Source organism: Cherax quadricarinatus, unplaced genomic scaffold (assembly GCF_038502225.1).
Source record: "Cherax quadricarinatus isolate ZL_2023a unplaced genomic scaffold, ASM3850222v1 Contig1521, whole genome shotgun sequence".
Taxonomy (NCBI): Eukaryota; Metazoa; Arthropoda; class Malacostraca; order Decapoda; family Parastacidae; genus Cherax; species Cherax quadricarinatus.
This window is the reverse complement of record NW_027196547.1, coordinates 15,031-30,643: the sequence shown is the minus strand read 5'-3', so window position 1 is coordinate 30,643 and position 15,613 is coordinate 15,031. Positions and strand designations below refer to the sequence as shown.

At 41.4% G+C, this 15,613-nt stretch overlaps 1 protein-coding gene across 1 annotated transcript in view; it reads right to left on the bottom strand.

Annotated features, from left to right (window-relative positions):
* Positions 1-13,154, bottom strand: part of Reps (RALBP1 associated Eps domain containing) — a 65,582-nt gene extending 52,428 nt beyond the window's left edge. The window contains exons 1-4 of the mRNA XM_070081034.1: positions 13,112-13,154; positions 12,654-12,669; positions 7,267-7,342; positions 5,447-5,621 (exon numbers count right to left, since the gene is read on the bottom strand). Of these exons, the coding sequence (XP_069937135.1) occupies positions 5,447-5,621; positions 7,267-7,342; positions 12,654-12,669; positions 13,112-13,154 (310 nt within the window). The remainder of the gene's footprint in view (positions 1-5,446; positions 5,622-7,266; positions 7,343-12,653; positions 12,670-13,111) is intronic.
* Between the last annotated feature and the right edge of the window lie 2,459 nt (positions 13,155-15,613).

Below are 15,613 nucleotides of genomic sequence, written 5' to 3'. Positions count from 1 at the left end.
ATCTCTCTTCCTCCTTCTCTGCAGCAGTTTCCTGAGCTGTGATCTGTTACTGTTGCAGATGAAGCTCTTGCAGCTCTTCCCTGTGGTCCTCCACCAACTCTTCCACATCCTCACCACTCAACTCCAACCCCAGGGACATCCCAAATGTCACAACAGTTTCCACAACTGGCATAGGTTCTTTAGGGTCAGCCACAAACCCTTCAAAATCCCTCTCTTGTACACAATCTGGCCACAAATTTCTCCAAGCAGAGTTCGAAGTCCTGGAAGTCACTCCCTCCCAAGACTTACCTATAAGGTTTATGCAATGGAGGATATTAAAGTGATCTTCCCAGAACTCTCTTAGGGTCAATTCAGTGTCTGAGGTCACTTCAAAGCACTTCTGAAACACTGCTTTGGTGTAGTTTTTTTGAAGTTTGAAATGACCTGCTGGTCCATGGGCTGGAGGAGAGGAGTGGTATTAGGAGGCAAGAACTTCACCGTGATGAAACTAAACTCCTCCACTATTTGCTCTTCCAAGTCTGGAGGATGAGCAGGAGCATTGTCCATTACCAGGAGGCACTTGAGTGGCAATTTATTTTCCAGGAGGTATTTCTTCACACTGGGGCCAAACACTTCATTAAACCAGTCTAGGAAAATTCCCCTTGTGACCCATGCCTTACTGTTAGCCTTCCACATCACACAAATTACTCTTGGCGACACTATTTCTTGAACACTCTGGGATTTTCAGAGTGATACACCAGTAAAGGCTTCACTTTAAAATCCCCACTAGCATTACTACAAAACATGAGAGTAAGCCTGTCTTTCATAAGCTTGTGTCCTGGGAGTGCCGCTTCCTCCTGCGTGATGTAGGTCCTCTTTGGCATTTTCTTCCAGGAGAGGCCTGTTTTGTCACAATTAAACACTTGCTGGGGTTTGAATTCTCTAGTGTATACACACTCCTTAAACTCTTGTACAAACTTCTCAGCTGCTTTTTTGTCAGAACTGTCAGCCTCACCATGCCTTATCACACTGTGAATGCCACTACGCTTCTTAAATCTCTCAAACCAACCTTTGCAGGGCTTTAAATCACAAGCATCACCACTTGTTGCAGGCATGTTCTTTACGAGTTCGTCATGCAACTGCCTTGCCTTTTCACATGTTATCGACTGCCTAACACTATCTCCTGCTAACTGTTTTTCGGTAATCCACACCAACAATAACCTCTCCACTTCTTCGAGGATCTGTGATCTCCTTTTTGTCAGCATATCCACCCCTTTTGCAACAACAGCACACTTTACTTCCTTTCCTTTCGCCACGATCTAAGCGATGGTTGAATGGGGCTTGCCATACATCCAGGCAAGCTCTGTAACACGCACTCCACTCTCATATTTTTCAATGATTTCCTTCTTGAATTCGATCGTGCTCCTCACTTTCTTTACCAATGGGCTTGCACTAGCTTTCCTTGGGCTCATGGTGACTTATTTAGCAGTTGTAATCACAAAAAACAATGGATTATTACGTATGAACCCGTGGGGTGATGGTCCCGTGTTGGTAAACAATGGCACACCGAGTGTGAATGGCATGGCAGACTGGCTTTGTGTGCGCGGTGACGGGCGGATGGGTACCGGACGGTCGCTGAAACATGAGTTTTTTATTTATGGATTTAGAAAAGGCATATGATAGAGTGGATAGAGGAGCAATGTGGCAGATGTTGCAAGTATATGGAATAGGTGGTAAGTTATTAAATGCTGTAAAGAGTTTTTATGAGGATAGTGAGGCTCAGGTTAGGGTGTGTAGAAGAGAGGGAGACTACTTCCTGGTAAAAGTAGGTCTTAGACAGGGATGTGTAATGTCACCATGGTTGTTTAATATATTTATAGATGGGGTTGTAAAGGAAGTAAATGCTAGGGTGTTCGGGAGAGGGGTGGGATTAAATTTTGGGGAATCAAATTCAAAATGGGAATTGACACAGTTACTTTTTGCTGATGATACTGTGCTTATGGGAGATTCTAAAGAAAAATTGCAAAGGTTAGTGGATGAGTTTGGGAATGTGTGTAAAGGTAGAAAGTTGAAAGTGAACATAGAAAAGAGTAAGGTGATGAGGGTATCAAATGATTTAGATAAAGAAAAATTGGATATCAAATTGGGGAGGAGGAGTATGGAAGAAGTGAATGTTTTCAGATACTTGGGAGTTGACGTGTCGGCGGATGGATTTATGAAGGATGAGGTTAATCATAGAATTGATGAGGGAAAAAAGGTGAGTGGTGCGTTGAGGTATATGTGGAGTCAAAAAACGTTATCTATGGAGGCAAAGAAGGGAATGTATGAAAGTATAGTAGTACCAACACTCTTATATGGGTGTGAAGCTTGGGTGGTAAATGCAGCAGCGAGGAGACGGTTGGAGGCAGTGGAGATGTCCTGTTTAAGGGCAATGTGTGGTGTAAATATTATGCAGAAAATTCGGAGTGTGGAAATTAGGAAAAGGTGTGGAGTTAATAAAAGTATTAGTCAGAGGGCAGAAGAGGGGTTGTTGAGGTGGTTTGGTCATTTAGAGAGAATGGATCAAAGTAGAATGACATGGAAAGCATATAAATCTATAGGGGAAGGAAGGCGGGGTAGGGGTCGTCCTCGAAAGGGTTGGAGAGAGGGGGTAAAGGAGGTTTTGTGGGCAAGGGGCTTGGACTTCCAGCAAGCGTGCGTGAGCGTGTTAGATAGGAGTGAATGGAGACGAATGGTACTTGGGACCTGACGATCTGTTGGAGTGTGAGCAGGGTAATATTTAGTGAAGGGATTCAGGGAAACCGGTTATTTTCATATAGTCGGACTTGAGTCCTGGAAATGGGAAGTACAATGCCTGCACTTTAAAGGAGGGGTTTGGGATATTGGCAGTTTGGAGGGATATGTTGTGTATCTTTATATGTGTATGCTTCTAAACTGTTGTATTCTGAGCACCTCTGCAAAAACAGTGATAATGTGCGAGTGTGGTGAAAGTGTTGAATGATGATGAAAGTATTTTCTTTTTGGGGATTTTCTTTCTTTTTTGGGTCACCCTGCCTCGGTGGGAGACGGCCGACTTGTTGAAAAAAAAAAAAAAAAAAAAATCTAGCGGCTTCAAATCAAGCGGGAGAAAGCTGGTAGGCCCACATGTGAGAGAATCGGTCAGTGTGCACCACATAAAAAAAATCCTGCAGCACACAGTGCGTAATGAGAAAAAAAAAACTAATCGTTTTTTTGGATTAAAATGCTGACTTTGAGGTGTATTTTCATATAGTATTTATCGTTGTATTCTCGTTTTCATGGTCTTAGGTGATGAAATGGAAAACATATTACAGAAATAGAGATGATTTTCATTACTTTGACGATGAAAACGCCCTTGAAACTGAGCTCAAAGTAGCGGAAATGTTCGATTTTTCACCAATGTTCAGGTGTAAGCAAATCACACCACACGTCCAATACACGTCAACTGGGGAGTCTAATATTCTTTCACTAGTGCACTGATATTATTTATACCATTTTTACAATAATGCAGTAGTCTGCATAACAGTAAATTTTGTATTTTTTTGTATGAATAAAAAATCAAAATAGAAAGCAATAATAATATAAGAGGGGCCTAGAGATGTGACTAATGAACAGAGGATATGTTATTTTAGTGCCAAGAATGTCTACCTTGTTTATTCTGGACCCTATTTTGAAATTGGCATCTTTTTTAGTTTGCGTGAAATTGGCCAAATTGCCAATTTCTGACCACAATATTGGGTAGTCCAAATTGGTAAATGGGAGGTTTCTTGTACTCAGCTGATAGATAAAATGGAGTTCTAAAGAAATAGCTATGAGTTTGGTCAACTGGAACAACGGAATTGGCTGAAAATAGGGCTCAAAGTCGGCGAAATCGCCGATACGCATATGTCGCCGAGACCGCTAACTTCGCGGGAGCGTAATTCCATGAGTTTTCGACCAAATTTCGAACTTTTGGTGTCATTACCATCGGGAAAAGATTCTCTATCATTTCATAAGAAAAAATAATTTTTTTTGTTTTTTTTTTTTTCAGAAAGGGGCCTGAAACAGTCAAAAATTTAGCGACATAGAATGACAGTTTCAGAAAGGGGCCTGAAACAGTCAAAGGGTTAATATATTTATAGATGGGGTAGTAAAAGAAGTAAATGCTAGGGTGTTCGGGAGAGGGGTGGGATTAAATTATGGGGAATCAAATACAGAATGGGAAGCGAGCTACTTTTTGCTGATGCTGTGCTTACTGGAGATTCTAAAGAAAAATTGCAAAGGTTAGTGGATGAATTTGGGAGTGTGTGTAAAGGTAGAAAGTTGAAAGTGAACATAGAAAAGAGTAAGGTGATGAGGGTATCAAATGATTTAGATAAAGAAAAATTGGATATCAAATTGGGGAGGGAGAGTATGGAAGAAGTGAATGTTTTCAGACATTTGGAAGTTGACGTGTCAGCGGATGGATTTATGAAGGATGAGGTTAATCACAGAATTGATGAAGGAAAAAAGGTGAGTGGTGCATTGAGGTATATGTGGAGACAAAAAATGTTATCTATGGAGGCAAAGAAGGGAATGTATGAAAGTATAGTAGTACCAACACTCTTATATGGGTGTGAAGCTTGGGTTGTGAATGCTGCAGCGAGGAGGCGGTTGGAGGCAGTGGAGATGTCCTGTCTAAGGGCAATGTGTGGTGTAAATATTATGCAGAAAATTCGGAGTGTGGAAATTAGGAGAAGGTGTGGAGTTAATAAAAGTATTAGTCAGAGGGCTGAAGAGGGGTTGTTGAGGTGGTTTGGTCATTTAGAGAGAATGGATCAAAGTAGACTGACTTGGAGAGCATATAAATCTGTAAGGGAAGGAAGGCGGGGTAGGGGTCGTCCTAGAAAAGGTTGGAGGGAAGGGGTAACGGAGGTTTTGTGGGCGTGTTAGATAGGAGTGAATGGAGACGAATGGTTTTTGGGACCTGACGATCTGTTGGAGTGTGAGCAGGGTAATATTTAGTGAAGGGATTCAGGGAAACCAGTTATTTTTATATAACCGGACTTGTCTCCTGGAAATGTGAAGTACAATGCCTGCACTCTATATGAGGAGTTTAGGATATTGGCGGTTTGGAGGGATATTGAAAAAAAAAAATATAAAACATAAAATAACTTTAATATGCTCGAAATTTTGTAAAGTTTCCAGACAAATTGGAGAGAAACTGTGCTCACAGAAAATGTAAACAAACCGGGTGGGGCGCGGTGGCCATATTAGAAAGTTAGGTGGGGAGAGCCGTATAGAGAGTTTTGGTCATAATTTGAAATGTCCGTATTAGTGGAACGCCATGAAGTGGGGCCATACTGTACATGTCTAATGCAAGAATTAAAAATTGCACATACATTATGTACTGCAATTTTTCATGCACAGCAAAAAACAGAATTCAGAATGATAAGGGACTGCAAGCAAATACACTGATGATAACACTTACCATAATGTGTGTTGTTATTAGTGTGTAACCTAGGCAGTGGCAGATCCACACCCAAAAAGAGAGATTCAGTCCTGACTGGTAGACCTCGCTGAGCAGCCGCCACGAGCTTCAAGGCCACAAACAGCTCCCTTCGTCCGTACCAGCCCTGGCTAGCTCCTCCACACACATGCCCAATCTGAAGTAAACAATTCCATGGTTAAAAAGTAGTGTGGATATTTTATCATGACTTGAACATTATGCCATAATTACCAACAAATTTATACTGTACAGGTATACTGTATGGTAAGTAGTACATGTGTACACTGCACATGAAGAAAATTACGAAAAGAATTTGCAAGATTACAAAGATCTATTAGTCATGAGGCATTTCAAGGCTTTTGGAAATGTAAAGGTTATTTTCAAGTACATGTATACACATTAATTATTTGTAAGGCAAAAATTATAGTACAAAACTAACAACATTCATATGAACAACTATGGAACAAAAATAAACATGTACTGTCACACATTGTTCAAATATATAACTGGCATCAATCAGAAAAATTACTGAATTCTTAATGTCAAAGGACAGCACTAATATTTCCCCCCAATAATTACCAGGTACCCTAATCAATATATTCAGAGAAAGGAACTAAGTGTGAGAAGTGAAGCATTGAAGAAGAGCTCTGTACATGACCAAGTGTAAATACTGTACAGCAAAATTTTTGTGGGTGTGCTGGGGAAAGGGTGTCCTGGCTCACAAGATTAATGTTTGAGAATGAGCCCAAGAGCTAAAGTGTCATTCCAACATAACTAAATAAGAATGCATACCAACACAGCACGAGTTTAAAGAATGTCTAAGTTTCAAAGTCAAAGGCAGACTGCAATAGTAGCATGGACCAAAAGAAGGACCTCTGTGGATGAGGATATCTCAAAGTTACCTGAAAACAGTTTTGGGATCATCATCCCTGCAGCCCAGACCAGGTCTCCTGATTGACAGCTTGATCAATCAGGCTGTTGATGCATGCAGCACACAGATTAGCTTTTTTTTCAAGAGCTTGTAAACTTTCCTCTCAAAGGCAGAGGACTACGACATACCTATGACCAGTTTCAAGGATTTTTCTACACTTACAGCCTAACCAGAGGCCTGGCAGCCATGTTAGCTGCTTGCTCAACTAGGATGTTTCTATTAGTAGCCTGTTATCCCACACAGCCAGGTCTGGTGCATGGCAGAGGTAGTGATCCAGTTTCTAAATGAAGACTACAACATTTGTTCCAGCAATATTTGATATCTGCTGGTAACAGGTTTAATAGTCATAAACCACAGATTTTGACATTTTTCTTATTATGCCCATGGCTTCCCTTTTTTTTTTCACCAGAACATTACTCCTATTAGTTTAATTGGCCACATAAGCATTTTGAAAACACTGCTGGAGTGCCAACAGATGCAAGTCATCAATGTGGTGTGGCAGAGGATGCATCATGATCAACAATGAGTTCTGGTTCTGTGACCATAGAGTTTCTTCCACTAGTTTATTGATGACTGGCTGAGCCCTGGAAGGAAAATACAACAATGCCATTAATGTTCTAAAGGTGGTCCCTGGAAAGTACAGTATCAAAATATATTAAGTCAAATTTCATCTCTCCAGCCCACCACAGAACCCAACAAGGGTAGGCTCTAAACTCCAGAGAGTGATGGAGTTAAGTATTAAAAAGATCTTGCAGCAGCCACACAAGTGAAAGGATGCGTGACGTCTAAAGCCTCGGCAATAAAGACCAGCCGATGGATTCAAGGGGGAGGAGGGTCAACACAATCTCCTATTTCACCTGTATTCTCTCACCATAAAGGTGTGTTGCCCACCAAAGAGCTGCAGCTCCAGGGGCAGGCCCCACTCTCGTTTTAGGGCAGACGGGGAGCTACAGGTTTCCAATCACAGTAATCACATAGAAGCAGTTTTTGTCTGTCTTCTTAGCAATGGCCATCTTCAGTATGAGAAAACCTAGCCAACAGAGATCACTGAATTAATGAACACAAAGCTCTCTAACAGAGACCACTGAAATAAATGATGTTGAAGCTCCTCTGTCCCCTCTCTCAACACAATGAAATGGTTGATGTCCATGGGAGGCTAGTATTACAAATAACTCATTCTTGCACTACCAGTTATACTCATGTGGGTTTGAATGTTTCCTGATCGAGTTCAGCCACAAGAAATACAGACAATACAGTACTTAGTTAATGCGTAAGCTTCAAAAATTACCTTTTTCTATTTTAACATATTTAATGCTAACAGAAAAATGAAAAAGTATATGATAAAGAATTTAAATGGCTCATAACAGTAAGTGTTCATTTTCTCTGACCTTGAAGTACTGATACACTCTCACAAACTTCACATTAATGGACATGCCTTCTGAGCCAAAACACAAGTTTTACTGTCTCACTGCTTCATATTATAGCACATTCACTTGGAATATACATAATTAACCAAAACTCGATAAGTATAATTGCATTCAGTTTACTTTAAAGCTTCATTTCAATTAGGCACCAACACTTGTATGTTTGTTTAAAAAATTCAAATTTAAACTGGGTAGTGTATCCCCCCCCATGAGGGCTATTTTTGGAACTGCTCTGACACCTTTTCTATACTGATGGGTTTCCAGAGTTTTCCTGCTCCTGCAGCCCAGCCCTGGGCCAGACATGTCTAGGTGTCTCTTCATTCCTATACTATAAAGTTGAAAACCTTATATAAAACTACACTCAATGACACTTTTTCTAACACAAGTAAAGTCCTACACAGTCTTGCATTAAAAAGCTATTCAAGAGATTATTTGCAACTGTGTCCCACCATCTGGTTTAGGTGATATCTCGAGTCCCAGAGATGGGAAGTATAGTGACTGCACTCTGAAGGAGGGGTGTTAATGCTGCATTTTGATAACTGTAGTGTGAGCACGCCTCTGGAAAGACAGTGACAGAGTGAATGATGACATTGAAAGTTTCTTTTTCTGGCCACCCTGCCTTTGTAGGAAATTGCAAATGTTGCAATAAAAAAAAAAAAACTCTTCACAGTGGCATGCCTAAGTCTTAGATAAACATGCTCACCTGAGCATTCACTCCGTGGATAAAACTTCATTTAAAAGATGCACAAATTCCCAGAGGTGTTACGTAAATTACCTAAGTGATTTTATATTACGCAAAATTTAGCAAGGTTCAGTTACTAGGTTAATATGAATGCAAAATTATAACTGATAAAAAATATTCCATAACCTTAATTGCTTTCTTTAAGGGGAGGGAAGGTGGGAAGGGAAATCTTTAGATAAAAAAATTAGTTCAAGACAGTGTTAGAAGCAACATCAACGGATAGCTGCCTCGGGAATGCAACCTTAACTTCATATCCTCTTTTAGTTTACTTTATTCCTTTTCTATGACTACTACTTCTGACTTCTCTTAACCCTTAAACGTTCACGTGCGTAACGCTCCGACCTTGATTTTTTCCATTTGAAAGCATGTAAAAAAAAACGTAGCTCTACGTTCAGAGCCCCCCCCCCCCCGCACACGGATGCAGATCTACTTTTGGACGGTTTAAGGGTTAATATATTGTTCATATAATAAGGTGACCTCTTGCCTCTTGATTCGCCTGTAAATGCCTCTTATTTCTTCCCAAGAGATGTTTGAGCCTACTGTTTACCAATTTAAGGTTATTCAGATTTGATCTAAATTCTCTATTAGGAATATATGCAGCCTGGCCAGCTTGCACAATGCTTCATAAGTTGTCATATTAGTAACCATCACCTATCCCATCTCCCTCACAATATTCCCTCATCAAGTTACCCTGGTGTACATTTCATGAAATCCCTTGTCTCTACAATCTGCAACATGAGTATTGGGGACCTTAACTTGGCTATCGTCATTAACCCTTCTCACTGTGTCATGTAAAGCTATGTCATTGAGGCCAGGGCCCCTGATGTAGTTCTAAGTCATGTGATCAGCTCAGTCAGATAAGCAGTGAGCAGTAAATTTTGGCCTGGATATGAGATAATGGGTCTGTGCAGCAAGTGTGCACATTAAAGAAAATCCTGTCCCACGCGGTGCATAATGGAAAAAAAAAACTGACCGTGTGCATGGTTTAACTTTTTTTTTTTTTTTTTGGGGGGGGGGGCGTTAATATTTTTATTGGCTGTTTCTTGGTATCCTTTGATATAATGGAAGACATAGTACTGAAAGAGAGATGATTTTGACTGGTTTTGTGGAAAATACTGTATATATTTTCCAGAAATACAGTAGTTATATGTAAATAGATGGCCATAGTGTATTTAATAATACACCTGCACCTGCGCAGAAGGACAGTCGCCATTGTTTGTTTGAATTGAGAGTAACAGACATTAGTAATGAGAAGAATTTTTCGTGCTCTAGAGGTTAAATTTGGGCTGACACCTCTCAAATAGGAGGCGAAATTGTTGGATGTGCATTCCTGCATAATTTGAGTATCAGGCGACAGGACAGGACAACTCCAGCAACCTCAGATAAGCTGTCTAATTTATGTTTAAATTCTGGCCAGTAAATTTTTCATAAATGTAGGCAAAAGGGGGGGTCCTGTACATGACGCATCAATCTCCAGTCAAATTGGTGAGTGATTTTAAGATATTCTCCTCCTGTTATATAAATGTGTATATAATTCTTTATTAATTTAATATAGTCCACAAATTTATATATTTACCAGCATTCCTGATGTATATTTCATTTGCAATTAAAGCAACAGCAAAGAACTACAGACCAATAGCACTAACATCCCATATCATAAAAATCTTTGAAAGGGTCCTAAGAAGCAAGATCACCACGCATCTAGAAACCCATCAGTTACACAACCCAGGGCAACATGGGTTTAGAACAGGTCGCTCCTGTCTGTCTCAACTATTGGACCACTACGACAAGGTCCTAAATGCACTAGAAGACAAAAAGAATGCAGATGTAATATATACAGATTTTGCAAAAGCCTTCGACAAGTGTGACCATGGCGTAATAGCGCACAAAATGCGTGCTAAAGGAATAACAGGAAAAGTCGGTCGATGGATCTATAATTTCCTCACTAACAGAACACAGAGAGTAGTCGTCAACAGAGTAAAGTCCGAGGCAGCTACGGTGAAAAGCTCTGTTCCACAAGGCACAGTACTCGCTCCCATCTTGTTCCTCATCCTTATATCCGACATAGACAAGGATGTCAGCCACAGCACCGTGTCTTCCTTTGCAGATGACACCCGAATCTGCATGACAGTGTCTTCCATTGCAGACACTGCAAAGCTCCAGGCAGACATCAACCAAATCTTTCAGTGGGCTGCAGAAAACAATATGAAGTTCAACGATGAGAAATTTCAATTACTCAGATATGGTAAACATGAGGAAATTAAATCTTCATCAGAGTACAAAACAAATTCTGGCCACAAAATAGAGCGAAACACCAACGTCAAAGACCTGGGAGTGATCATGTCGGAGGATCTCACCTTCAAGGACCATAACATTGTATCAATCGCATCTGCTAGAAAAATGACAGGATGGATAATGAGAACCTTCAAAACTAGGGAGGCCAAGCCCATGATGACACTCTTCAGGTCACTTGTTCTATCTAGGCTGGAATATTGCTGCACACTAACAGCACCTTTCAAGGCAGGTGAAATTGCCGACCTAGAAAATGTACAGAGAACTTTCACGGCGCGCATAACGGAGATAAAACACCTCAATTATTGGGAGCGCTTGAGGTTCCTAAACCTGTATTCCCTGGAACGCAGGAGGGAGAGATACATGATTATATACACCTGGAAAATCCTAGAGGGACTAGTACCGAACTTGCACACGAAAATCACCCACTACGAAAGCAAAAGACTTGGCAGACGATGCACCATCCCCCCAATGAAAAGCAGGGGTGTCACTAGCACGTTAAGAGACCATACAATAAGTGTCAGGGGCCCGAGACTGTTCAACTGCCTCCCAGCACACATAAGGGGGATTACCAACAGACCCCTGGCAGTCTTCAAGCTGGCACTGGACAAGCACCTAAAGTCAGTTCCGGATCAGCCGGGCTGTGGCTCGTATGTTGGTTTGCGTGCAGCCAGCAGCAACAGCCTGGTTGATCAGGCTCTGATCCACCAGGAGGCCTGGTCTCAGACCGGGCCGCGGGGGCGTTGACCCCCGGAACTCTCTCCAGGTAAACTCCAGGTAATAGGAATTCCTTAAGTTTTCCACCAAATTTCGGACTTGGTTTGTTTGACTTTTGGTGCCATTGGTACGTACGTTGGTTTGCGTGCAGCCAGCAGCAACAGCCTGGTTGATCAGGCTCTGATCCACCAGGAGGCCTGGTCACAGACTGGGCCGCGGGGGCGTTGACCCCAGGAACTCTCTCCAGGTAAACTCCAGGTAAACCATTACCTAAAGAGATTCTCTACCATTTTAGATTTTTTTAAGTGGGCACTTAGAACAATATTAATTTCAGGGGTCTGGACAGTGAAAGCGTAAAGGTAATTCCAAGAGATATTAAAACTAAGTGATTTGTGATCACTTTCTCCAAGCTCTTCATTAACTTTAGAGAATCCGTATTTGACAAGACCATGGTCATGTTATTTCCACCAGTTAGTCTGACAAAACCGTTTTATAAAAAGCAGTCCTGGATTATTTCAAGAAAGTCGCTAGGCTCTTGGATTACCTGTTAAACTGCTCCAATCAATTTCTCTTAAGTTAAAAATATCCCATGAAAATAATTTTTTTTATTCCTAGATAACTGAGCAATTTTGTTTCCAAGTTTACCGTGGCCACTATAAAGGTTTGTGGGCGTGTAGATCACACGTAAGATTAACTTTTCATGCCCTTCGAGAAACTGCAGACAAAACAGATTCCATGTCTGTCCCTTCTATATTATTTCTGATACAGCAGCTTCAACTGTCCCTAACATATATAGCAACTCACCTTTTCTGCTGCCTATAAATGTGGAATATATATGTGGAATTCAGCAGCCATGTCGCTATTTTCAGGTTGAAGGTTTCAGTTATTGCAATATTTACTTCTAGCACATGTAAATAAGTCTTAGTTCATCTATGTTATTTCTTGCACTCAATCTGTTTGTATAATATGTACTATGGGCTTTCTAATTATTGTGCAAAACGCATACTGGAAGTCAGGGTTGGGTTCAAATTATTATTATTATTATAATCAAGCCTAGCCACTAACACGCCATTACCATCATACTAGTGATGTCTTAAACCTGGAAATATAAACACAAATGCAGTATAATGTGATCCTTTATTGACAACGTTTCACCCACACAGTGGGCTTTTTCAAGCCCACTGTGTGGGTGAAACGTTGTCAATAAAGGATCACATTATACTGCATTTGTGTTTATATTTCCATTGTGTCGGTATTTTATACCATTTATTTCCATGTCTTAAACCTACTGGGGATCGTACAGCACATGGGGAAATGGGAAATAATCAGGTTCGATCCCAAGAAAGGGAGGTCGGATTCAATTCTTTTGATCAAGAGCCCTTCAAGAAATCTCCCTTGAAGGAACCTCCACTTATACCGACAGAAAACTAGCACCACTACCACTATCACCACAACGTCACTAGTACTCCTACGTTAAGTCGAACACTCATGACCTGCGTCACAATGAGTTAAAGTCTAGCCACAGGTACTGTCACTAATACCATTATCTTTAACACCAGCAGCATCGACGCCCACTTGCACCATTACGCAAGTCCAGCACTCATGGTTTGCGTCACAGTGGGTTTAGGTTAAGTCCTAACCCTGAACACCACCACTACTGCTTAAGTCGAGCATATGTTCTAAGTCATAGTGAATCTAACTGAAGACCTAACCATTAACAACTAGCACCATTCCTTTCCCCATTACACAAGTGCAACACTGTGTCTGTCACAGTGAGCAAGGTTCGAAGCCTAACCACTATATGGTCAGTTACCATGACTGACATCCATGAAGACACTAAACCTCAAGGCAACTTTAAATCCCAAGGGTGGTAGTTAAAGCCAACTCGCAGCGTATATTTATACAAAAGTTAACAGATCTGTGTATAAAGCGGTTTATACACTTGATTGTACAGGCAAGTTGGTGTGAGATTAAGGAGAGTGAGGCGGGGTAACAGGTGGTGACGGGGTGAATGACCTCTGTGACCAGGAAAGCCAGGTCAGTGAGTCAGTCGGGCTAATACGTATATTATAGGTACGCAACACCAATAAATTCTCTTCCATTCACCCACCTCCCGCACACTGCACTCTCACTGACACGGTGGACTATGAGCGTCACTCGTAAGGTAATACGGGGTGACGGTAACTAAGTGCGCACGGAGTGTGGGCGTGCCACGGAGCAACACCCCGCCGCTCACCAGTGCCTCGGCATCATAACTGACGGCAAAACATGTTAGGCACATGCGGCCGCTGCGAGCGTGTTGGGTGCAGACGCGGCGCTGTTGCCGCGTGCTCTCCCCGCCCCCCGCGTGCTCTTGTTTTGATGCGTCATGCCTAAACCGCCACACATTTGGCAGAAGCGCCCCCTCAGGGGTGAGGGGAGGCCTTGATATCAGCAAGTGACGCACACAGAGACCGAAGGGGAATTCCCCCCTGTAACTATCACCATGTATTATAAGAATCAAAATACTGAACACTTTAAATACCATATCTTCATTGTATTTAAATATTTGATGTTAGGGAGACGGAGAGAGTGGCAGGTGAAGACAGGCAAATGAGGGGAGGGGTGGGGGAAGGATGAGGGGAGGGGTGGGGGAAGGATGAGGGTAGCAACAGAGAAGAGAGCAGTGAAGAGAGCCAGGGAGCGTCCCGCCCCCCAACCTGCAGTCCTGTATCACCAAGCTCTCACCTTACCATCATCATCCACCACCATTATCATTCACCACCACCATCATCATCATCCACCACAACCATCATCATCCACCACAACCATCATCATCCACCACAACTACCACCATCATCATCCACCACCACCATTATCATCCACCACAGCCACCACCATTATCATCCACCACCACCACCATTATCATCCACAGCCACCACTTTCATCATCCACCGCCACCATTTCATCCATCATCAACCACCACCATTATTATCCACCACCACCATCATTATCATCCACCACCACCATCATTATCCATCATTATCATCCACAACCATCATTCATCATCATCATCCACCACCGCCATTCAACATTATCGGCAATACGACATTCATATCCACACCGAACTCCTTCCCCCACAGACCAAATACCAAAGCACTCACCCATCCTCCCTCCCTACGGAGCAGACCTGTTCTCCAGGGTGAAGGGCAGACCACCTCAAAGCTACATCTTCCAGGGTGATGAACTGATTACACTGTCTTTACATTTCTTAATTAAAGCTTCTGCTGCCTCCTCTGTATATGACTGAAGAAGCCAACTGTGTCGACAAAACGTCTACTCGTGTCTTGTCATATTCACAATTTCCAAGAGTTGGAAATAAGTCGAAGTTAAAAAAGGTCGAAAGATGCCCACCAAAACGATAAAAGAATTAAAAGTTATAATAAAAGAATTTAAACAAAACACAACAACTCTGGATGATAGGAAAAGATGATTAAAGGCAACCACACACAAGGTCATAAAAGAATAAACGATTAAGATTCTTAGCACCTAGAAGAATAACTAGAGACTATAACTTAAAATTAAGGAAAAGGTGGAGTCGATGTCATACCATTATAGCTTTTGAGTTATACCTTAGAAGACTTTCCAGAGTTTTTCTACTCCAGTAGGCCGGCCTGGGCCAGGTTTGTCTAGTGCTTGACGAGTCAGCTAGGCTGTTGATTAAACCAGACATTACATACATATAATGTTATGCCGAATAAGTAAAACTTGCGATTTTGGCTTAAATAGCAACGCGCACTTCTTGCCGAAGAGGGCAATCGAAAATGTGCGTATGCAATAATTTCGCAAAAAATCATTCTGAATCTAACAAAAAATATATATTTCATTGTGTTTATTATTAAATTACTGTAAACTAATAGAAAATATATATATATAGTTGGTTTAGGTTAAATTAAATTCCGCTTGTTTTAATAAGGTTATGCAAGTTTCCTAAGACTCTTAGGGTACAAAATTATTAATTTTTATATTAACATAAATGAAAAAATACATCTTTAAACATATAA